The sequence below is a fragment of the Brachyhypopomus gauderio genome, chromosome 12 (genome assembly GCF_052324685.1).
Source record: "Brachyhypopomus gauderio isolate BG-103 chromosome 12, BGAUD_0.2, whole genome shotgun sequence".
Lineage (NCBI taxonomy): Eukaryota > Metazoa > Chordata > Actinopteri > Gymnotiformes > Hypopomidae > Brachyhypopomus > Brachyhypopomus gauderio.
In genome coordinates, this window is record NC_135222.1 from 16,279,382 (window position 1) to 16,305,192 (window position 25,811).

Sequence of the window (25,811 nt, forward strand, 5' to 3'; positions counted from 1 at the left end):
CAGCAGTAATAGCTTTGTGATGGAGTGTGTTGGTGTTTGGATGGAGTGTATTGGTGTTGGCATGGCTAAACCAAGTGTGTTTGAGAGCAGCTTGTAGATATATTCACTTCCAGTTTTATTTATATTTATTTACAATCATGTATTCACTATAAATTTGATATAAATGAATACAATACATGTGAAATCCTACTACCGTAGTTTATGGATTTTATCAATCATTGTTTCATTCTCAGTCTGGAGACCGTTGCTTTAAATCACTATGTATTCCATGCCCTTCCCTGGCTATAAATTTAAGGTTTCTTTCTTTCTTATGTCACAGTTGGGTCTTACATTATGAGTGTGACAAGTGATGAATCACCAGTCTAGTGCCCAGGCTAGCCTCTGGGAACATAAAGCGCTGGAGATGAAGGTCCATCAGAACCTCCTTCGGAAGAGTCAGCGAACCAAGGACATGCGCCATCGCCCCCACCTTTCAACACGACATTTTATATCCCTTTAAACAAGGGAAAACGGATGGTATTTCTGGAGGGCGGCTGCAAGGTGACTGCCGTGAGCTTCACCTCAGGTCCAGACGCACGCGCGTGCTCAGTAGAGAATCTGCTAAGCGATCGTCAGCGGTGACAGTGCGTGGGATGGCTCCAGCGCCACGGGGACCTGAGTGGCCGCCGTTAGCTTCGCAGGGGCCGGGCGAGCGGGTGACAGCCCCACGCCAGCACAGCTGCTCCTCCACACTCCCTCTGAATTCCCCTGCTGCTCTCACAGCTGCCACTTCCGCACGGCCCCTCATTTATTACAGGTCACAGGCGCTAAAGCAGTTGTTTAGTGGGGACAAAGGGCCTTGATGTTGTCCTGTCGGCACAAAACACCACCACAACAATCCCACGTTGCCTAGCAGTGAGATCTAATTTTCTGCCTATTTGCACCTTATCAACTCTGATTTAGCTCTTTTTGGAAGCACTTGCAAACCAAACCATTCTGTGCCATTTTGCTTATGCTTCTGATCTAAAAGGGAGACTATTTATTTATTTATTATTTATTTAATGTTTTTGTGTGTTCTTTTTCTATTAACTTAGACATCATCAGCGTTAAACTATTAAACGTTTTATGACATGATTACGTCATATATCTTTTTGTAACAAATGCACCATCCTTCCCAGACCCATGGATGACACTTGGCACAGCTAGACTCAAACCTGAGCCTAATCAACAGCGAAGTGTTGCTGACCGCGTATGCTCTAGCCAACTGCTCCTACCTTAAGAAATCCCACGTCGCTTTGAGAACAAGCCCACACACAGATGGTCCAAACAGAGACAGTTAGAAGAAGACTGCCAAGCAGACAGTTGGTCACACAGCACAACCCCCTCAGTTGTATTTGCTGCCCACTAGGAAGACAGCCAGCAGGTAAAGCTAGGCTAGCAGCTAGCAGTGTTGAAGGATGAAAGCCTTGTATGTGTCTTGCATATATTATTCGATAACTATCTGAGTCTATGGTTTGTTCTAGAAAGAGGTAGAAATAGGTTCTTTCCTGTGGAGTAGCAGGAGATTTGTGTTCAGAAGAAAACCTACGTTGCCCTCTTGCATTAGACTAGATTAGTTTGTCAGTAAAGACACAAGTCATTTTGAAAGTCTTGGGAGATTAATTTGGCTCATATCTGAGGTTTGTTGACCTGATGGAACTGTGTCTTAAGCAAGTGATACAGAGCTCGAGATTCTACCAAACCGTTGCTTTGGCAACAAATGAAGGTTATACATGTAATCAGAGACATAGGAGGTATCAGGGATTTTTTTATTATTAGAAAAGCTTCATTTTTAATTTATATTGCAGAAAGAGTGAACATTAATTGAACTTTGAATCCCAGACTAAGTTGTATCACTGCCTTTTAATTGTTGTAGGTAAAGCTTTTCTGTTGAAATAAAGCTAGTCCTCAGAGTAGCTAACCAATGTAAAGTTGGCACAGTGGTGGAATATCATGACCAAGATCACTGATGCTCCTTATTAACTTTCTCATTGTGATTCGCCCAGAGTCTCCGTCACTCAGTGAGTCACATTTAAAATGGAGACAGATCATCAGAGCCAATGCTTTTGGATGCAGTGATGGTTTCACTGGTCTTGCCTTTTTTCATCCACAAGACACACACATTTATTTTAATAAGATTTAAATTTTCTTCCATTTCAATGCCTTATACTGAGGCTTTAGGAGTCTTACCTGATTAATATGTGGGTTGTGTTCTTGGTTTGACCACTGATCAGGTTTCATTCAAACTTATTCAAATGAATGTGCTTGCTTCATAGGTGTGCCAGTGTTTTCTTTGGATGGCGTCTGATGAAATCATCTTAGTCATGCTGCTATGCTGGGAATGTGATCATGGTATTCACTGCAGGAGCCTCTTTTTTTGGCTTGGGTTTTCCTGGCATAAATGTACCCATTGCAAATCTATTTGCACCTTTGTTGGAGTAATATCAGAGTCCTGAGAATGTGGCATTTAGGCTGATGTCTGCAAATAGAATCTGATTAATCTTTTTCTGTTTTAACATTTCCCCAGTGTTTTTTTCACCATACCTGTGTGTGAGCACATGACATCCTCTAATCTGCACGGAGACAATCAAACTCACAGGTTGGCATTATATTAAACAAGATCTTTATTTAGTATTTTCATCAAATAGAGGATGTAGCATGATTGGTTAAAAAATCAGGGAAAGACATGGGAAGAAAGCGATGTAAACAATGACAAAATATGAGATATAACATAATTGATCAGTTATGGCTAGAGGCTTGAAGCTTTGCAACAGCAGTGCTGGACAGAGCTCCACACCCGCAACCATGCCCACGCCCATGCCTACACCCACACCCACGTTCCCTTGTGGGTGTACCCCACCTGTTTCATTAAGCATTTTTACACTCTTGACTTTTCTAAAAAAAAGTAGGAAGTCTCTCACATTGTGAATTATAACCCCAACCCAAGCTGTAGTTGGCTCAGAATAAAATATTCCACAATAAATGTAAAGAACTAAAGCTGGAAAAGTAAGCTCCAGTGCATGCACGTCCAGCCCTGTAACTAGAGAAGCAAATAAATATGGTAAACAAGTCACTCACGATCCATAAATAGGTTAACAGCATTTTTTTCTTGCCACAACATAGACACACTCTCGCAGAGAGTATACTCGTTCACAGAGTCAAATGGAAATACATCATGGGCGGCTCTGTCAGAAATTAACTGTTGGAAAATGGAATTTAAAAAGGCTGTCCATGGGGAGGCATTCAGTGCGTACATACTGTTCAGAAAAACACAGCAATTTACATTTCTTTGAAAAAAACCCACAAGTGGATCTAATTTTGTGGTTGCACTAATGTATTAAAACCACCTAATGCCACATTTCCCTTATTTTGTAAGCTGCGCACTCAATTATCGCCGCTTGTTTGGTGGACAGAAATAGGTGCACCTGCAACAAAGTGGGTGGGGTCACACAACAGGGGGCGTGGCATATGAAACCCACCGGATCAGCCACATCACAATCCATTTTGACCGAAAACAGAATTTATGCTCCTGCATCCTCCAACCCACTCTTGTCACATGTGCAACACTGTGTTTTCCAGGCAGCTGTTTCTTACACTGTGATTGTGACCATGATCTAACTCCATCAAAAAAACTCCCAATTGCTAATGAAACACAACTGATTTAATAATTTTTTGTGAGGGAAAACAATGCTATTGTGACTTTTAAATCAAGTCACATAAAATCAAGTCACAAATAAATTTTAAATTTATTGTGACTTTTAAACAGTTGGCTTGTCATTATGCAAATGAAATAATAATTTAAATAATTGAAATTATCATACCTCAAAAATGTTAAATTTTATTTTGTTCTCATCACAGTGAACAACATTGGCAATGGCAATATATAAATATATTAAAATATCATTATTAAGATTATTGGCAATGTTAATAATTATTATTGTATTGTTGTTCCCCAAATGAGACCGGAAGAGGTTTCATTTATCACCTGCGTCACTCCTCTGGTCATTCTGTTCTCATCAGATCATTCAATCAAACTCATCAGACCATTCATCAGACATAGGAGGTGGCAACTCTGACAAGTGTTTACGGTTCTTCATCCTGGAATATTTATTTGTGCTGCTGTTGCTGAATGTAATTGCACTGTTTCACCGGCTTATGTTCGACTTTTAAAGGGAGAAGAGTTAATCTGACTGGATTTTGCACTGGCATGCCCAATCTCACCTGCTGATCGTGTATTCAGCCTAACCAACCTCGTTTTGGGCCGCTCTGTGCTGGATTAGTGTGTCTGGACATGACAATAGCATTTCTGCCTTGCCAACGCCCTCCCTCGGTCTCATGCCTTGTTTCTCCACTCGTGATGTGCCCGCAAAAATAGAGCACACAGAGCCTGGCACCTTAACACAGGCTGTTCCACATTAACATCAGCTGTTCCACATTAACATCAGCTGTTCCACATTAACATCAGCTGTTCCACCTTGACATCAGCTGTTCCACCTTGACATCAGCTGTTCCACCTTGACATTAGCTGTTCCACCTTGACATCAGCTGTTCCACCTTGACATTAGCTGTTCCACCTTGACATTAGCTGTTCCACCTTGACATTAGCTGTTCCACCTTGACATCAGCTGTTCCACCTTGACATTAGCTGTTCCACCTTGACATTAGCTGTTCCACCTTAACGAACAAAGTTCATCCCTTTTAAAACTTTACATTTGCCATTAAGTTGGTTATACAATATATTAACTTCACAAATTACAGGAAAAAAACACACATCCTGCTGGGACCAAATTATGAGGGAGAAACTGTGCCAACAGGAGGGGGAGAAGAACAGTATTCTTGGATTGTAGTATTGAGGCACTTGCTTGGCTTGATTTTTCCTTCCCATGGGCGTCAACCATGACACTGGCAGAGAAAACGAGGGTTTGGATCCTCACTGGGTTGAGTTTGTTTATTTAAATGACATACATAATAAACCAATGGGCCACTGAAGCGCTGGTCAAGGAATCAGGCATTGCTAAACGCAGTTGACCAGGATGTTACACCACAGTGTTCCTCTGCCGGTATGGTGGAGGGGGCAGGACCGTGCCTGGTCTGATAGTTTCGGACTCCAACAGGTATTCCGGGTTGGGGGCCATGGCAGAGCGAACGCGTCCATTCTGCTTGTGGAGTTTCTGCTTGTACAGGCTTGCATGGCAGGTCTGGGTGGAGTCTGGAGGATTCTCTTGGGATGCTCTGATTGGAAGACTATGCTGCCAGTATTCGGGGTTGTCAAACGTCTTCCCGTACAGCTTCTCCACTGTTATTGTCCCACTGTGACCTCCCAGGGTTGTGCTGCCTGAGTAGATAGGATGACCTGGGAGGCTACTTTTACCAGTGACTGCAGACTTCACCAGATGAGCCTGCTGATCTGATGGCTTGAACTGGTGGTTGACATGGCATATTTGATTGGAGGGAGCATGGTGTCCAGACTTGCTGGGATGAATGGTGTGGATAGCCTGGGCCAAATGGACATGGTGGCCATTCTGACCCACCAGTCCACTCTGGGGGGGCTGGACTGGTGGAACTGCAAAACGAACGTGCACACCCTGGCTGTGATGATGGGGTCTCCCCATCTGAGTGCTGAGAACCATGTGACTGCCAGTTGTGCTGGTTGCTGTTGTCATATGCAGTGAAGCAGATGCTCCATTTTTCTTCAGAGCCACTTGATTCATATTGCCTTTGTTGTGGAATGTGTTTAGGTAATGTGGCTCGGTAGTATAAGGCTCTTCAACCCTAGGATTTCCATCAGGGGTGCTGTGGTGGTAACCAGGATTGTCCAGTGCATGAATCTCGCCATTCTTTCGCCATGTGACAAAAGGATTCTCCTCTACTGGACTCGGATAATCTATGAAGATAAAAAAGACAGAAAAACTTCAACAACTGTAGTATCTAATTACATCTAAATATGATACACTATATTGCCAAAAGCATTTGCCCATCCAAATTATCGGAATCATGTGTTTCAAATAACTGTAGCTGAGTTCCTGTTGTTCCAAAACTCTTCCATTTTCTTGACTGTGGAATACTTAGGAGCAAGGAAATTTCACAACTGAATTTGTTGCACAGGTGGCATCCTATCACATTTACATGCTGGAATTCACTGAGCTCCTGAGAGCGACCCATTCTTTCACAAATGTTTGTAAAATGCCTAGGTGTTTAATTTTTAACACCTGTGGCCATGGAACCTCTGATTCTGATCATATGGATGGATGAGCGAATACTTTTGGCAATTTAGTTTATCATGCGCTATCTGTGCCTTGATGACAAGAACACAAGGACTGCCCGTTTTGTGACAGATAAATTTGCCACAATCTCTGAGATATTCAATAAATTTGTGGAAAACAGTATTGCTTCAGACATGTCTGGTGAGAACTTAACTGTGGACAAGCAACTGTTCCCAACTAAAGCTTGCTGTCGATTCACCCAGTACGTGGCCGATAAACTGGATAAATTTGGGATAAAGTTCTGGGTGGCCGCTGATGTTGAAACAAAATATATGCTGAACGCAATTCCCTATCTAGGGAAAGATGTAAGCAGGCCGGCTGGTCAACAGCTGTCCAAAATATTGTGTTGCTTTTGCTGGCACTGTGACGCTGGACGCAGGTCGATGGACGAGGCACAGATCCAGCAGTTCGTTCAAACATCACTTTTTATTTCACACAAAGTAGCGCAGACAGCGCACGAATAACAATGAAACATATAACGTGGACTGACTCAAACAAAGACGAGCATGGGACACTGAGCGAACACACATTAAATAGACAGATCAGATAAGCCCTGAGTGATGACGAGACGAGCCACAGGTGAGACTGATACACACTCGGACACAACCACACCCACGAAGATACACAGATGCAGACGTCTAGACGTAGACGACATAAACACATGCCCAAATGGGAGGGGTCAGGGGCTGTACCGTGACAGAGCCCCCCACCAAGGGCACTACCCGTCCCGGGGTGCCAATAGAACTGAATGGAGGGGAGCCTTCCTCCTCTTCTTCACCGTAATATATGGTGGGCTCCAAGTACATGGACGGAGGGGAACCTTCCTCCTCTTCCTCACCCTCGCCATAATATTTGGTGGGGGCCGAATATATGGACGGAGGGGAGCTCTCATCCTCTTCTTCTGACCCTTCCTCCTCCTCAAACTCACTCTCCGGAGTTTTGTCTTCCTCCCCACTACAATAAAGCTCCACGGAGCCAACTCTCAGCGGTGAGGGGTCTCTGGAGGAAGGCAGGTGTCTCTCTCCCCACACCCGCCGCGCAGCTTGGCGCAGCTCTTCTGCCATGGCCTCCTCCGTGGTAGCCTGCGCCTGGCGCAACAAAAACGGAACTAAGGGATCTTGCTGCATTTCCTCGAGGCTCATGGGGTCCTCGTGGCGGGGGGCAGGGGAAGAGGCATGGTGGTGCCTGCTGGGCCTCTTCCCCTTCTTTGCACGAGTCGTGTATCCTGGCATACTGTATCCGGCTCTTCTTCGGTCACCCCATCTTCTGTCACTGTAACGATGCACGCAGGGCGACGGACGAAGCACGAGTCCAGCGGTTTGCACAAACGTTACTTTATTTAAACACAAAATAGTGCAGACAGCACTATTAGAGCTGAACTTGAGAATGGTCCCCGGGTCGTGTAAGCACGACACGGGTTGGCGGCGAACGTAAGTTGTTGACCTCAACTGATGAGCTCAGGGATTCCGTGTCATGCAGCGCCGTGCTCAGGGTCCTAGTGCCTGTAGAATGGCCCGATGAAGGTAATTTAAAAACCAGGACATTTCCTCAGTTAAAAAAAAAAACCCGGGACGCCGGACGTGAAATACGGACATGTCCCGGGAAATACGGACGTTTGGTCACCCTAGTCACTGCGCAGATTTATTAATCACCATTCGGTAATAAGATTCAATAATATTCCACCTGGTCCCGTTATCAAAACCTTGGTTCTTGAGCAATCAGGATGGTTTCATAATTCATAATTAATCAATATATTCACTACAACACCACTCTATACACCACTCTATACACCACTCTACACACCACTTTACACACCACTCTGCAATTGGCTGCCACTGCCACTCTATATACATAAATACACCACTATACAAACCCGAAACACCACTCTATATACACATAAATGCATATTAGTTTGTAGCACCATGCTATAATATCAAACTCTTAACCAGAAGACATGTGTCTATTAAACATTTAGTCCAGTCTTCAGTTTTGGGAGTGGGGCACTGGTTTTCTGAATTCCTGTTTTAGGGCTAAGCTGATGAACAGCTAGAATCACTATTATGCTGAAAAGTAATTAACTGCTTCAGAAATACCCCAAAGATGTAAATGTGCTGTAGAAGTAGCAACAAAAGTATAACAGTGATTGTTTCTTCACCTGAGGAGCTGGTGTCCTTCCTGGGTTTCACGTAGCCATCCTCAGTAGCGGCTCCTCTCTGGGTTCTCTCTCCCAAGAAGACAGTGGGGTCGGCACTGTAGCGCTGGCTGCCGCCATCCTCCACGCCTCCAGGCTGCTTCTTCAGCGTTCCGTTACAGCGCGGCTCCCCCTGGGGGGCCTGAGCCACCCTCTGGGCCCCTGCTGGTGCTGGAGGGTTAGCAGCAGAGGTGGTGGTGGACACCTGGGAGTGGATCCCTCCCACTTCCTTTGGACTAAAGTCACGAAGACTGGTCTGGTTCTGTTTAAGGAAACAGAGAAGAGTGTTTTAATGAAACATCACTGATGGAATGTGGAGATCCATGAACAGGATTTCAAGTTCATGAAATGAAGCATACATTAACAAACTAAACACATAATTACACTTCCAGAAGTTTGTAATTTGTTATGTTAAGTTGATGGAGCATGAGTTAGAGCGACTGTGTGGCTGTCCATTGCCTTGTGCATATTGATACCTCATCTTGGTGAATTAAGACCATGTGCTTGCTGAAGAAAACATGCTAGCATCAAGTTAAAATGAGCATTTTGTTAACGGTAAATCGGGTAGGTTTTTTTCTGTTTAAAAGCCCTGGAAATGTTATTTCTGTTAAGATATGGTTTTAATAAGTATGGTTTAAGTTTATAATAAAACAAGAAAGCACTTTCCTTTTCTTTTTATTGCACTAGTTTCTTTAGTTGGATGTAAATGTTTGTTTTATAAGGAGAAAGTTACAGAACATATGTAATGTTGAACCCAGTAGCCTGTCACGGTACGGCTGCCCCCTACCGGTCGCCTCCGTCTACAGCAGCATTTGTGTTGTTGTTGTGATGTTTTGTTCGTCCCTCAGGTGGGCGTAGCCCGTGATCCGTCTCACCTGAGGGTCGTTTGTTTGTCTATATATGTCTCCTTTTTCTTTCACCTTCGATCGTGATCATGTCTCGTGGTAAGTGTTTGTCTGCTTGTATAAAATGGTGTTTGTGTCGTCAGAGAGTGCGCTGGGTTGGTCTCCGCTGGTCATGCCACGTTTTAATGTTTTTTTTTCTTGTGTACTTGGTGAAATGCGGAGAGGACTAGAGTTGGTGACCACTGTAATCCTTGTCTCTGATGAGACGCGTCCCGTGATTCATGCTCGTCCGTCGATAGTGTTTTGTCTTTATGTGTGTTGAATGTGATGACAGGACTGGAGCTAACGAGAGTTTGCCCTCGCGTGAATGTTGTGTTTTTGTTGTGTCTATGTGGATGTGTGGATGCGCTGCTCACATGCGTTTGATGTTGTGTATTTGTGTTTAAATGTGACACGAGCCAGTGTGGCCCGTCACCGTACGCGAACTAGCACGTGGGGGTCCCGTCTGTTGTTTGGTCTCATGAGACGGAGATCCCTCCCCCATGGTAGGGGGATCAGGGCGCGTATGTGTTTTGTGTTGGTATGTATGTGTGTGTGTGTGTGAGAGGTGCAGGTGCTTCTCCCTGGCGGTGGATAGCGGCCCTCCTGGACCTTGTGGGATTTCCCATGTAGGCAGGAGCCCCCTTATGTGATGGGGTGACAAGAGCCCGGTCTTAAAGAGCCCCCCTGGAGGGTGAGGACTCCCCGGATGTATGGGGACCTGAGGGCTCTCCTGTCTGAAGAGCTCCTGCTGAAGACAGAGGTCCCCCCTCATGCTCGGTGTGACCAGGAGGTCTTGGGGTGTAGCCGGCCCGCATAGGGAAGGAGTGTTTCCCCCCTAGAACCTCCTGTGGGGTGGAGGAGTCCACCTTGCTACGTACTTCCCCATGAGGGGTGGTCTCCCTGGCCGGTTAGGTTTGCCCAGGGTCATGGTGCTCCGAGATGAGAGGTAGGTTCGGGAGGCGGAGCCCGTGATCCATCTTAGAGATAAGGTACAGGGCATGGTCATCCGAGAGAGACTCGGAGTAGAGTTGCTGCTCCTCCATGTAGAGAGAGGCCAGTTGAGGTGGTTCGGGCATCTGGCCCGGATGCCACCTGGGTGCCTCCCTAGACCCAGGACATGCTGGAAAGTTTATATCTCTTAGTTGTCCTGGGAATGCCTTGGTATCCCCCCAGAAGTGTTAGAAGAGGTGGCTGGGGAGATGGAAACATGGGCCTCTTTGCTACTGCCCCCGCGACCTGGACCCGGATAAGTGGATGATAATGGATGGATGGATAGTTAATTGGTTATACGAATACTAGTTGAAATTTCATGGTTAAAAAGAGAATTTCATTTGTTTTAAGTGATTGGAAAATATCTTCATGACTACAAAGGATATTTTGAAAAAAAACCTGCATGTAAAATATTACTGTGGTAATAAGAGAAATGAAGATAAAAATTAAGCTCTAGCTGTAGGAATAGATAGGAAATTTGATTTTATTTAGCTATATGCAATAATATAATTATAAAGGTTTGTTTTGCTGATAAAGAAGCTGGATCAGGATTGCTGGATCGCATCCTTGGATTCTCCCTGGACAGAGATGGCGAGCCTATGCCCGGAGCAGAACTGAACATTCGTTGAGGAGCCTCATTCTTCTCTTCTGTGTGAACATCTGTCACGGTACGGTGGGCCCCCTACTGGTTGCCTCTGTCCACAGCGGCAGCTGTCCTGTTTTTGTTGTGTTGTGTTCGTCCCTCAGGTGGGCGGGGCCCACGATCCGTCACACCTGAGGGTCGTTTGTTTGTCTATATATGTCTTGCCAGTTGACCGTTGGTCATTATATCCTTCATTTGGATCAACATCACAAGTTTTTGGTTTGCGCACTTTTCTATTAAACCTTCCATTTTCCCTGAGACTTGGCGTGATCGCTTCCATTTTATTTCGCTCACCCTGCCCGTCACAACATCTATATAGTAACGATACAAGACATTGAAAGAAAAAATAGAACTGAACTTGAAAGACAAAACACATTTTGACTTAACTAACGACAAAAACTGAAACATTGAGCTCAACAAGACTGGGGTTTGGTTTTGATATGCCAGCTTATTATTGTTCTTGTTACGCTGTGTTTTTATTTCCATTAATTTCTTCTCAAAATAATAACTATCTTTTGCTCAGCACCTGCTTCCAGCGAATTCATTCCACACTCACTTTGGCTGCTATTGTACTCCTGTCGAACCTAGCAACTGGTCTACGACATTGAGTTACTCTGCACTACTTATCAACTATGAATAGAGTAGACAGCCCTTTTGATATAACGTGATTGCTGTAAAATGGTGAAACTTATATAATGATGTTCAGACATTATTGTGCACTTTAATGCACAAGGTATTTTCACAAGATGTTCAAAATAGCTGTGTAATTGGACAACAATTGTGCAGATCATGCAGGATAATCTATCAAATTATCTTCGCAATAGGTGATCCTTTATAATTGCATTCAATGATTTATTAATGTAGTAACGGAGTAAAATGATAAAATAGGTCTTCCTCGCCGAATTCTTTTATGTTTCCTGCATTAAAATGGAGGCTGTGAATGCACATTAAACAGGCTGCTTACTATTACATTCATATCTCCGCAAACCAAACCACTGAGACTTTCCTCAAAGTACATTAGCTCATGTGGAAAAAAAATCGATCTGCTTCCTCTTTTGTGTTATATGTGGAATTTTCAAGGTTAATGAACCCAGTTGCATGGAGAAAATGTAAGATGGCTGTTTCAGGCAACTTTAACGCTTGACTAAAGCGCATAAGATGTGGATGTGGTGCAGCGATTATTCAAAAATTCTATTTTTAAATGTAAACACTGCAACATGGCAATTTTTAATATTTATAAAATTTACTTGTTTTAACTTGGTCTTAATTAGCAGCTACAAACTGAAGACTTGAGCATTCGTACGGTATTGGGGTCCGGGTGCAGTCTGGATGGGAAAGAATGGGGTACCAGGTATTCCTCAGGGGTATTACAGGTTTGGGGTACCAGGTACTCCTCAGCGTCCATCAGGTCTCCCAGATCCTCCTCACCCAGAAGACTCTGGAAGAACTTACTGTGGGTTGGACTGGGTAGCTTCATGCAGTCGTCCCCCTGAGATCATAATAAGCTCAAGTTAGACTGCAGCAGACACTACAGCACACTGATGGTAAAATGTTAATGTTTTGTGCATAAACATGATGCTTGCACGGGTTACCTGGATGACTAGGTATCTTTGTGGGTCTCGGGCCATCCTGCAGAACTCCACAGCCAGCTCTTTAAACTTGGGCCGACTGTCAGCATCGATCATCCAACCTTGAGGGGTCGATGGAGCAAGACGACATTAGCCAAGATGAGAAAGAGGCTTCTGTCTGAATCTCTGTTTTCTCATGCATCATCTGTACACTAGATGGAGAGTTTACAGCTGGAGGGCTTAAAGTGGCAGTGATTGAAAGTCTAAATTGCTTTATTTTATAAGGAGCATATTAAATAAAAGAAGACCAGAGAAAAAACACAAACATACATATTCTTCGTCAACAACATGCAATCTCCAACTTTAGTTTGACAACTAAAGGAGTCATGTGCTCACAAAGCAGCCACATGCTGGAACACTGTATAAGAATAAGGGGCTAATTTACTCTGGGATCAATTTCAGCTGCTTATCTGACATCCGTGGTGAGGCTTTAGCATGAGCTGCTGGGCTGTAGTAGAGCTGCGGTAGGGCTGTGATAGAGCTGTGTCTCCACATTAGAGTGATTTTTTTTTTCTCACCCACTAGCCTCTCAAATATCACAATTAAAATACCTTATCTCAATAGCAGCAATTACTCAAACATTCATACTAGCAAAAAAAAAAGATCTTTTCACCATGCCAGGGGCCGTCACTGTACTGTTAAAAAGAAATAATCACTAGATCTTGTAGTCAAAATGTAATTAGGACTAAAGTGTGTAATCTTCTCTCTATCTCTTTATATATGCTTCAATACTCCTGCTGGAGTAGCAGAAAAGAAGAAAATTATTCTAATATCGAGGCATATTCCCATCTGTATACCTTACTGTATGTGTGGGTAACAGTATTACTGTAATTAACCACCAATGACTCCAGGACCATATCTGAACTTGAGGAGTCAGGTTGACAAAAAAACTATATGATGGAGATAATGGTGGTTTTTGAAGTTCAGAAAAAAGCACGAGTAAATCACGGCCAGTGCGAGACTCACATTTGACCATGACCATGTAGACGTCTATGGTGCATATAGCAGGTTGGGGAAGACGTTCGCCCTTTTCCAGGATGTCTGGAATCTCATGCATGAGAATCCCTTCGTATGGCTTTCCGCCAAATGTCATGAGCTCCCAGATAGTCACTCCTAGATGGAAGGAAAGAACTGAGCAACCTTTTTCATTTTTTAAGTGTTTCTTAATATAAGCGCTGGCAGAAAAAGTGCCAGATATGTGCCAAGTGGCCCTTTTTAAATAAAAAAGTGCAATAAAATGACTTGACCCTAACGTAGTCACGATATTAATGGTTACTGTGTGTGTTCTTGGACTCTTGGACTTAAAATCCACACTGCACTGCAGTATAAAACCCGAGCTTTAAAAATTTAAGAGCGCTAAATCACTAGTATCTGCTCACCGTAGCTCCAGACGTCGCTCTGATGTGTAAACTTCCTGTAGTGAATGCACTCCAAGGCCATCCATTTGATGGGCATCTGCATAACAAGGAGAGCTTGTGAGCACATCATCATAAAGGTGATGCAGAAGAACGTGTTGGATTGGGTGTGTGTGCGCTGGGGTGGAGCACGTGGGCTTCCTGTCTACACGGCTGTAAAGCAGTTCTACTTTCTGTACTGACCTTACTACTGTCTGCACTGTACTCCTTCTCATCAGTGCCCAGCAGGCGGGCCAAGCCGAAGTCCGTGATCTTAACGTGGCTGGGAGATTTCACCAGAATGTTACGGGCAGCCAGATCCCTGTGAACCAGTCTCCTCTCCTCCAAGTACATCATCCCCTAAAAGTGTGGAAGCCATTTTGATCATCTTGATTGCAACTGGTAGTGTGTTAATATCACTTTTAAATATTTTGGAAAAGAGGAAATTAAGAAAACTGTTTAATCACTCAGAAGTTATAAAAGGTTAATTACAATCATAAAATACAGTGACATGCTTTGAGTATGAAAACATAATGAATCCTTAAGTTCATGTAAAATATAAAAATAATATGAATGAAATTAACTAATTGAATCACTAAAACAGTAAAAACCATCAAATTATCACATTTAATGCCATATATATATATATATATATATATATATATATATATATATATATATATATATATATATATATATATATATATATATAATGTATGCATATTGTCATTCAGTGCCACTAGTGAGTGCGATAGAGTTATTAAAAGGGCCAATTTCATCTGAGGAGCCAACTCCACCAATTCCACCTTGTTTTGTTGTGTGATATAATACTGCCATAGAACAAGGGCCCCAACCGTTCTCATCTTCGTTGTCATTATTATCATCATCATCATCATCATCATCATTAAAGGGAGCAAAAAGAGTGAGATAGGCGAACACTGACATGTTAACATTCATTATTGTAGTCCGACTGCGCAATTCTCAACCGAATGCCATGCCAGCATATTCATTATGTTCACCAATGAACATAGACCAAAACAGCGACAAATCAAATTTTTATTTGGTGTTCAGTGGGCTGCATTCTGTGCTCAGATGGAGTATAAATGTAACACGAATGAGGGAAGCGTTCTTCTCTGAGTGTTGAGCACTACAATCTCAAATGAATCAGTTCACTGGGGTAAACATCCTCCTTGTGCCAAAAAGCAAGCAATGTTCAAAAGGCCTGACATTCACAATAAAAAGGAAATGGTCAGGTTTAACAGGCGAGTTACTGTACTGAATGAAACTGAATAGGAAATGTAGGCCTTAGTAATGTAATCCCAGTGTACTCTACAAGATCCCCAGAGAGAGGCTCTATTCTCCCTAATGGCTAAGAATCATTGCTGCTTGAAAGAGCTTATGCACCGGCTCCAGGGATGTGAATAAGGATGAGGTGCTCAAACGAGAGTCAAGCACATTGTGTTCAAGTGCGCTGAGTCCTAAATCTTTCCAGCGGCCCAGACAAATGTGTGAATTCATCATTAGAACAGACGGCTGGGGTAGAGAAAGAGAAAGAGAGAGAGAGAGAGAGAGAGAGAGAGAGATGGTTTCATCCATCATCTCACTGCTGGTACAGCCACTGGCACACATGGATGCCCCTCACAACACGCACACACACACGCACACACACACACACACACACACACACACACACACACACAAGCATGCACACACACCGGACGACACACACAGAGGGCACAAATCACCAGGCTTGTAGGACACAACACTCAATTTCTGGGTGATTTCACTTCAGGTTACATAATCCGGAAATGACTGATTCATTTTTTGTGATACAGCACCTAAAACATATGAGTGTATGCACATAAACAGTCCACCAAAACAATCAACCAATAAAATGTATATATATATCTCTCTCTCTCTCTCTTCCAAAGTGAACCCAGCCAACACATTTCCAGTGGAGGATTATACTCCCATGAGTAAGTATGTAAGCATGTTTAGAACAGATCACTTCTGGGATCTGGGCCGGCGATCAATAGAGACACTGATTACAATGAGCCTTCAGATACCAGACCAGCATTATATTTATGGCCCGAATTAGAAATCTATAGTGAATTTCACCCATAAATACAATGACTCCCTTCATGATAATGATAAAAAGAGCAGTGAATCAAGACTCTCACAGAACATAAATAATGACCAGACCTCAGATCATGGCTGTAAATGTAGTTGCATAAAATTATCAGAAGCATTCTAAAAACATTCAACTCCTGTTCCCAATACACCATTCCCATGATGCAGTGTGAGCCATACGACGGACGTTCTGATGATCATATTTCTCATCAATATTGCTGAACACTAATTATTAAGATAAACAAATACATAAAATACCAGGAATGTAGGTGGTTATGTCATTACCGCAGAAGTATCATACTGCATTGTGCATCTCTCCTGAATTCCCTCCCCTAATTAACAAACCTCTCGGTGAGTCCACTTGAGTTAGTGAACAGGATAAGGAAGCATACAGTGTGGACGCGTCCCTGGGCCAAGGAGACACAGCTTCAGGGGCCCAATGAAAACACATTGCATAAAAGAAACTTTACAAGCAGACCAGTTGTTCAGAGCACACCATAAAGCTATTAAACTCAAAGTGAGTTCGACGGATCCCAACGAATGCTGTAGCAGATATCTGATACAGTAGAATGAAGTGAAATGGGCCACTAAAAAAGTTTTCTGAAGACTTCTGGCTGATAGAGAGAGAAAGAGAGCTTTGACAATGTGATGTAGAGAGAGCATTTGAAAATTCCTTCAATTTCTTATTAAATAGATTTATTGAATTGATTTGGAGGTGCTATTGCTACAGATAATACAATTAAAAATCAAGTGAGCATGTAGCACAGTATTAGTTGTTTACTACGTACATCCTGCTAATGTTCAGTGTGACTTTGTTATTGCTGTGTGCTTCAGTGAGGTTGGACGCTGATGTCGCATGTCTCACCTCACCCAGTGACTGTCCTCATTGAATTGAGTCAGAACCAACACTGCAGCTGTTTGCAACTGCAAAACTTTCTCTGGGTTCAGGCTTCGGACACAGCTTAGGGCACTTTTATTATGGTACTATGCATGTCCAACATATAGATATAGAGTGTTGGCCCATATCCAGACAATATCTAATACACCTTTTATCTGACATGGGAGTTAAAATTATAACAGTAAAGTTTTGATGAGGATTGTTTGATGAGGGATCTTCCAACCAAAGCTTAAACCCAGAGCATTGAGGTGACAAAAAACAAACGTATCCCTACTGGATGCAAAAGTAACCCCATTGGAGGCAAACATAACCCCATTGGGCGCTGCATGAGTGATTAACATACCAGATGGTTTCAATGCTGCACCAGGCAACAAAAGAGAAATGATGAAATACAGTGTGCCCATCTGGGGAGTGCAGTGCTCTCTGGTTTGAACTCCTGCACTTGTATTGTTGAATATAAATTAAAAAAGGGAAACATTTCTCAGGAATATTCCTATGTGCCCTATTATAGCAAGTGCTCAGGACTAGACTCACAATGTGGTCAGGGGGTAATTAAGAGGATGGGGGGGCAGTCAACATCTCAGAAAGATGTTGCAGAAGCATTGTTTATAGCCATAGAGGACAGATATGCACAGGACACCAAACTCCACACAAAAAGATAGGGGGTGGACAAGAAAGAACGGAGGAGCGAGAGAAAGGGAGAGGAAGGCGAGTGAGTTACGGCCGACGGCGGCTTCAACACTGACGCGTATGGTGACATGACACGGCGACTCCTACACCAAACAAAAGCCTTTATGTTCCGCTGCTCCCGCACGTCTTTCAATTAAGATGTCCCACTCTACCGGCCGTCACTTGGCCCTTTCAGGCTTGGAGTGCCACTGTCAGGGACACTTGCAGCAGGAGGCGGACCTCTGCCACACGGGCTATCGCCATGACAGCCTGTTGCACGCCGGGCGTTAAATGCTCGCCAGGTTCGGCTGTCAAAACACGCCTCGTTGAAAACCAAAGATCCGCACGCGAGATGGTGTGGAATGCTGAACGGAGGAACAGGGTCCTTCAGATTTGACGGTCCAACTCAAGGCTCGTTAGTGAACACAGCACAGAGCCTATAGCTTTTCATACTTGACATCTTTCACATCTTTCACAATCGGTTTATTCTATGGCGACTGCAACAAAATGCGTGTGACTGAGTACAGCATTGCTGACTGTAGACACATTTTGGTCTTTATTAACTTCACATAAATTCACTGATGCAGGCTGCTTTTGATGCATTCGTTCAGTGAGTGTTTTTAGGTGTATTTCAGATAATTCCTGATAAAGTCCTGTAAAGCATGGCAAGATCATGACATAATATTTCACAGAATGAGAATCAAAAGAGTAAAGGACAGTAAGCCTTGTCTAAAGTCCATTCAAACTCTAGACCTGAACAGTAGAAACCAGGTCCCCTCTTCTGCTCCAGCTAAATGTCACCACTCATTTCATTAAACACCTTTGGCAGAATTTACATGAGTAAATGCCAACATTCCCACTTGCTTTGAATCCATAAAGTAAATATGAATTGGTCTGGATTAAAAAAAAACAGACTTTCAAACTAAACAGATTTTGGGAAGAAAACACGTTTAGCTCTGTATAATAAAGAATATTTTCAATTATTCCTGCATAGAATTTTAAAGCTACACCAGAAAATCCACAAATGATTTTTTAAATAAACAAATGGACCACAACAATAAATTGACTAAATCTCTCTGCATTCTGGGTACTGAATTATGGGCCCTGTCTTCATCATGGTCCTCAGGACTCAGACAATCACACAATCACTGACCCACACAATCACTGACCCACACAACCACACGAACAGTCATGGTCTTCTGCAGTCACTCACCTTTTTTTCACCACTCACCACCACATTTACGTTTACATTTAGGGCATTTAGCAGATGCTCTTATCCAGAAAAACTTACAACGTGCTTTGCATCTGTTCACAAAAAACATCCTAGCTAGTAGCACAGATAGGTCAGAATTCAAGATACCCTTGAGTCAGATTAAAACTAAACTACAGGAATCAATGTACCTAGTATTCCAAATTAACATAGGCTCAACTTAAACTACAGGAATTAAAACTACCTAGAAGATACCTAGTGCATTGTATGCACTATATGCACTAGGTGCACACAAAACCCCACGTTGCAAAGTTTACAAATATGCAGAGAAAGGGAACTGGATTTAGGGCTCGTAATCATCACATAATCGTTAGTCTATCAACGACTCCTGATGTCCGTGAATGTTTTGGGAACTTCTCATGCTCTGCTTCAATACTCAGCATTGAAGAAAACAGCAAGAAAGCAGATTTTGTCATTATTCCGATTAACGCATGTATATGCACTTCTATAATCAGATCATAGGCAAATCCTAAATGAGTCTGGCAGCAATCTAATTTCTGCTTTGCAACCAACCAATGAACTCACAGAAGAAGTAGCATGTGACAGAAATGTAGCACTGCCTGGGATTGCTTTCTTTTAAAAAACAGTGTACTGTCAAATATGGACCTGCATATTTTGATAGTTTCATGTGCATATTCATGTGCATGCTCCATATCCCTTCCTAGAGTTTTGTTTTGTTTTGCTATGGCTGTTGTTCAAATTGACACTTTTTCCTGAACTGCTTTGCCTGTCTGGGTGCGTCTCCTTGCACGTGCAGCCTAAGAAATCCGAAAGAAAATAGAGTGTGCAGACGCATGCACTGAGAAACCCGATTACAGGGCTAAAATCCACCTCCCTTTATTGGATTTCAAGAAATACGATTATGGCTTTAATCCAGTCTAAGCAATCGGAGTTTACTGTTTACACGAGCACTTGAATAGACAGACAACAGCAGAAATGCGATAATGATCGGATTACCGAGCGCATGTAAACGCATTCGTTATTAGTGACAATTCTACAAACACAGAATGCAGCTTTTGCTCTGTTAAATGCTGTAATTATCCTCAAATTCAAATGTCAACATTCCTGGCACACACTCGGTCCCTGTTCGCATGACGCACAACCCCTGATGAACTAATTTGTGCATGCTCAGTCGGCGTAGTTGACTTGTGTGATAGTACCTTCCGCTGCTGCTAAGGAACTCATTTCTGAGGTTGGCAACAGATGAAACGGGCAGGCTCTACCAAACAAAGAACAAGGCTCTGGACTACAACGGAAACTTTCTTCCAGGCTCGGCCAAGACAGCCCAGCCGGCGTGGTCTTATCAAACTAAATCCAAAAGGTACAGTGGTTCAAATATTCCCCGCTTCCAAGATTGTCCTTGTTCTCCTCCAGGCTGCAGATACCAACCCCGCTAAATGATTCATATCTCCTCGCCTCCTCGCAACAGTGGGAGAATACAGCTGTTTGAACTGCCACGCTGCAGCCCAAACGGAGAGCGCAAAGCTTTTGCTATTTTCAGAATGGACCAGCGTGAGATTGCCCAACGCAATTACGCTTCTCGGTTGCGCAAATTCCCGGCTGGGTCCTTACCCCCAGGCGTCTCTTGATGGAACGACTCCAGCAGGCAGAGGTCTCTGATGTTATGGCATATCTTTGCAACTGCCGTGACATGAACAAAATTTGGATTCGTCCCAGGCCCACTGCTTAAAACCAAGACACAAAAGGGAAAAAAAGCAGGTTTAACAACAGTCGAGCGTTGATTTGTTTTATTTCTCTTTTTTGTCGAAGGATGGTAAGCTTCAGGGACAAACATATGCAGAAATAACACAAAAAAGTATTGTTCCCTGAAACAAGGGAAATACAACACATACACATATGCAGAGCAGTAATAGGAGAAAATGAGAGAGAGGATAAATAGTGCTTCTTGTCACTTATATTCAAATGAAGCCTTTCTTTCATGCTTCTCATTGCTGCTTTTTTGCTTCCAGTATATTTAGAATTGCAGAAATGAGTGGACTGTACCAGTCCAAAAAAGGCTGTTGAGAGATGCTGGAGTATTTTACACAAACACAGTGTTTCAAAGGCATAGTTCTGCAGTGACCATAAAATGGCTGGATTAAAGTATTGATGAAAGCAAGCAGGAGACAACTGGTTTGGTCCCAATTAGCTTCCTCCCATTGTTAGCGTCTTAGCCAGAAGCTTCTCTTTAACTACAACTCCAAATCAACAGATGTATCAGCAAAAATGCAGTCTAGAAGTTCGTAATGCTTTTAACTTACGCCGAACATGTGCAGATGAGGAGTACGATGAGGGTGAATATTAACAGAAAGGTTGGAGGGGACAGGTTGGAGGTTCGCGGAAATGTTGGAGGGGACTCAGGGCACATCTAATGAGGCCAAAGGAGAGACAACAATAAACAATGCTGAGGTGTCGTGTCGGGCCGCCGAGGCAGGTGGAGATGCGGGCGTGCTCTGAGCCTTAGCCGATCCGTTCCTCATCGCCGCATCTACAGTCTCCAGAGAGACCAACGAACCAGTGCATTAAATCGCACGACTGCGGGAGATTAGCTGACAGCAGTGGCGCAACGGGCTTGTCAAACTGGTCCGCCGGCCGCAGAGCCAAGAGTCACATCCACCGTGGCAGGAGCGGACCTCCTTATTGACAGAGGGAGGAGATCAAAACCGACGCAGGCCTTCCTGCTGACAAGCCGTCATGCTGGAGCCTTATTACCAAGCACAGTGTTTTGCTAGTGCTCTGGGAACCAGGAAAAGTTAGTGCTGACTCATTGCAGTTAGCATGCGGTGGTGAGAGTCTGCCATTCAGCCTGACTCACTTTGCAGAGATCTCTGAGGAAATACATTTGACTTCCTATTTCACGTCCCACTTAGACTGAGGAAGGTCCGTATGTCAACACCGCCAAATCCCTACAGTTATTCTGCTGTGAGTATATCATCTCCTATTATGCTAATCAGATTTTTGTGGGTTTTTTATTACTTCCCTGTGTGTGGAGACAGTAAAAGGGTTCTAAATCCAGATGTGTCACTCATAAGGATCAACAGAAATGGAACAGACACCTGAAACAAAGCCAAGGTGCCAGGGTTTGTATTTCTGTTTGGTCAGAAAAGTTATGGGTGACAGTGATAGTTTTTTATTAAGCTCCAATGACAGTCATTATGGAACAATCACAGCTTCGCACAGCATTCATACCAATATGGTGGATATTAAATGACCACTAGCACAGTTCACCACCTGAGATCCACAAATGTTTCAATTCACACATCAAAAGACCAAACGATTTTAAGACATTGAATTGCCATTAATGCATAATATAGGGTTCTAAGTGTGCATTATAATTGAGACCAGGCTGGGTCTTTAAGAGGTCACAAGAATGGATTTCCTCCAGTGCTACATATCTACAACCCTTCACAAGTAATTCAACTTATTGTCTATTATTAAACCCTTAATGCAGCAGGCCAATCAAAAACCCACAATCTTTCAGGTTTGAAATTGTCCATCCTAAGCCTACAATACACCCAAGCAGAATCTTACCTGATTGTTATTAAATATAGATTAAGTTCATGTCATAGGTAATCCCATTAATTCAAGAGCTCTTGTCTATGAAAAGAGAGTTTTGCTGCATGGTAGGTGACCATGCTAATTTAAACAAACAAATAAATAAGCAAACAAATAAATAAAACATCAGGTGGATGATTTTTCAAGCAGCACCTTAAGCTGAAATAAAGCACTAAGGTTCTCCTTCCGTTTTAGTAGCCTCTCATACTCACAATCATACTCCACTGAATCTTGTTGTCTGGCCCGCCACTCAGTTTGGGCACGTAATTCCCAAAGAACGCCCATGGGCACGTCCCGCGGCACCGGTCGTGCGGGAACTCCAACTCGGAGAATTCATCCGTCCCCCAAACAAATTTCCCTTCCTGCTGCTCTGGCCTCCGGGAGCCTGACAGAAGGAGGGGTGAGAGTGGCTGCCGTGGCGACGGAGCTGGCGGCTGCAGTGCAGGGCATGCTGGGAGGACGTGGCGGGGAACCCATGCATGCAATTTGAGGGTCTGACGTCCCAGGGATTGGAGCGGGTCAAAGAATAACGGAAACTACGGTACCGATGACACCGCAAGCTGGGAAAGAAGATGTGGTGGCCAGCACACAGGAGCAGGGCCTGACTGCCATCTATCCATCAGGGGAGATGTTGAAAAACAAAGCCTGGAGCTGGTAGCTTTAGTCAGGCAAGTTCTTTCTGTGACCACACTCGTCAAACTTAGCCAAAAAGTGAATATGTTCACAAGCCCTGACTATATTCACCAACCACTATGGCTTCAGGGAGAAACAGGAGGTTCCTACTCAGTAGGGAACCACCAACAGAAGCATAAACACACTGCATTTGTTCCTGGTCATGATACCTAAGGCAACAGACACACTAAATTGACACGAAAGAACTAATACCACCTGCGAACAACTGCCTTACATATATGTTAGCCTAGCCCACTGCCCTGTTAGATCAAGCCACAGTGGCACAGAAAAAACAACCTGATGCAATTTATGTCTTTATGTAAATCTAGACTCACATTTCAACTCATTTAGACTCATTTAGACTGCACAATCAATCAGAAAACTGCTTCAAATGTGCACAATCATCCAAAACTGCACGGATGCGGACTAGTTAGAACCATGGTGCAACTGTTGGTTACTGACACTCTCCATTGGGCCGATACCATCCAACGGCCAATAGTCGGGTCACTATGTCCCTTAAACACATACAAAACACACTGGATCCAGCTTCGCTAATGTCAGAGCACAAACATACTCCCCAACCAGCGGGGGGCGCTCTCACCTTGGCGATCTGCACACACCAGTTGAGCAGCAGCTGTGAGCCGATGTTGTCCTTATGCTCATGTACGTAGTCCAGCAGGCAGCCGTGGGGCATCAGCTGGGTCACCAGTTGGATGGTGGGGCTCAGGCACACGCCCAGCAGGCGCACTAGGTGGGGGTGATCCACGCTGGCCATGATCAGCGCCTCCTGCTGGACAGGAGCAGAGATGCATGCTGGAAGAGCTTCTAGGCAAACTTATTTGATATAATTTGAGGCTTTGATTGAGATGTCGTTGGAGATATCTATTGAAACTGCACTAACCTACCTACTAACCTGACCTCAAAATACTGAATTCTGATCAGTGCTCACTTATTTGTGCTCTACACCCAGGCTAGTCCTAGAGGTCTGTTCACATCACTGATCTTCACTGCATGGTTTCTAGGACTTCACCTGGCTGCTGAACCATTGTTTCTGACACAGCATTGTGCAAAAAGCAAACCAAAAGAATAAAAGGAGAACTTTACATACAGTAGATTCGGCTGGAATGGGACTAATGGAGCTTCTTCTGCAAGTGGGCGGCTGTGTTTTAAATGTAACAGACAGCACATCATGGCCGTAGAGACCTTGCTCTGAGGGACGCTTCAGACAGTGTATTTCAGTCCAGTTAGCAGTAAACAGCCAGTGTCAGACACAACATTATGGAACCCAGCAGGGAGTGAGAAGGTTCATGTGAGTGTGCTTACTGCTCAGAACAAAGGTGACCCCATTAGCAAGACTCACCCTGACACCAACCATTCAAACTTGCCAACTACTTCACAGGGTGAATGTGTGTGTGGGCGCATATGCATCAACACGCATGCGTGCATCCACACACACACACACACACACACACACACACACACACACACACACACACACACACACACACACACACACACACAAAGGTTAGATGGTACCTTACCCATTTTGGATCGTTCTGCACTGTTTTATTTATTATTGAGATCAATTTGAACAGCTCAACTCCATCCACTAATGAAGAGCAAGCTCATGATGCTTAAACCCTGAAATATTCCTTTAAATATCTTAACAATAATTGCTCAACTCTAATTCTAAGTTTTTTATAAGGTTCCAATGGTCTAATGTTGAGAACTCACATCCATAAACTCCATGCTGGCTTTTGGACCAGTTGTTTCATTCAGGATCTTTATGGCCACCGGGATCTTCACACTCTCACCCTCTGGGACCCAGATGCCCTGATAGAGCACAACACAGATAAAGACCGATAAGAACCATGAATAAAGGGATGACATGCGCCCATGCACTCTCTCTCTCCCTCTCTCTCTCTCTCTCCCTCTCTCTCTCCTTTACCTTGTAAACAGTGCCGAAGGCTCCCGTTCCCAGGATCTTCACCCTCTTCAGCTCGGTCTCTTTCAGTATGCGCAGCTGAGTCTGGTTTGGTGCTGTTCCACTGGGCTTTAGGGGCTCCACCAACTCCAACACAATGCAGATCCATACAGATCAGTATAAAGATCTGACATCAGAGCTTGTAAACACTGACTCACGTAACTGAGGTCATTAGGCTGGTAAATGACCATTTTACCTGAACTGTAGGACAGGAATGGGATCTGTTTTATTCATCACGTGTATGTATGTGCAATATTTGAGGGGCAATGCTTAACTACATCCTCAAGGACAAATAAAGCTGATAACAGTCCATTCAGTACTGCATACACTTACCTACAGCAATAAATAGGATGAGGAACACTGTCTTACTACTGTGCTTCTATCAACAAGTTACTGAGATGTTTTTATTCCTGTATGTATGTTTACATACACTTACAGACACAGTATTTTTACAAAGTACTGTGATCTGACAAAGGAATTTGGTTGGTGAGACTGTTATGTACTACAGCCTGAGTCTGAGGGAGACAAGTAGCTATTGGGACACTATTATCACTATTACCAGTTTTCAGTTCAAGCAGGTGGGTTAACTGGATGCTTATGGGCTGTTCTGAACACGTGA

General features: G+C 43.6%; 1 protein-coding gene across 5 annotated transcripts in view; it reads right to left on the reverse strand.

Moving 5' to 3' along the window:
* Positions 1–2,640: 2,640 nt before the first annotated feature.
* The window catches only part of LOC143527925 (receptor tyrosine-protein kinase erbB-4-like), a 160,039-nt gene continuing 136,868 nt past the window's right edge, over positions 2,641–25,811 (reverse strand). For 2 of the 5 annotated variants that reach the window (XM_077023306.1, XM_077023308.1), the window contains exons 18-27: positions 25,157–25,279; positions 24,943–25,041; positions 23,810–23,998; positions 14,219–14,374; positions 14,000–14,075; positions 13,587–13,733; positions 12,585–12,682; positions 12,296–12,481; positions 8,437–8,734; positions 2,641–5,902 (exon numbers count right to left, since the gene is read on the reverse strand). In XM_077023306.1, coding sequence (XP_076879421.1) covers positions 5,055–5,902; positions 8,437–8,734; positions 12,296–12,481; positions 12,585–12,682; positions 13,587–13,733; positions 14,000–14,075; positions 14,219–14,374; positions 23,810–23,998; positions 24,943–25,041; positions 25,157–25,279 — 2,220 coding nt within the window. In that variant the 3' untranslated portion in view covers positions 2,641–5,054. The remainder of the gene's footprint in view (positions 5,903–8,436; positions 8,735–12,295; positions 12,482–12,584; positions 12,683–13,586; positions 13,734–13,999; positions 14,076–14,218; positions 14,375–23,809; positions 23,999–24,942; positions 25,042–25,156; positions 25,280–25,811) is intronic. The other 3 variants (XR_013134305.1, XR_013134306.1, XM_077023307.1) reach the window with 3 other exon arrangements.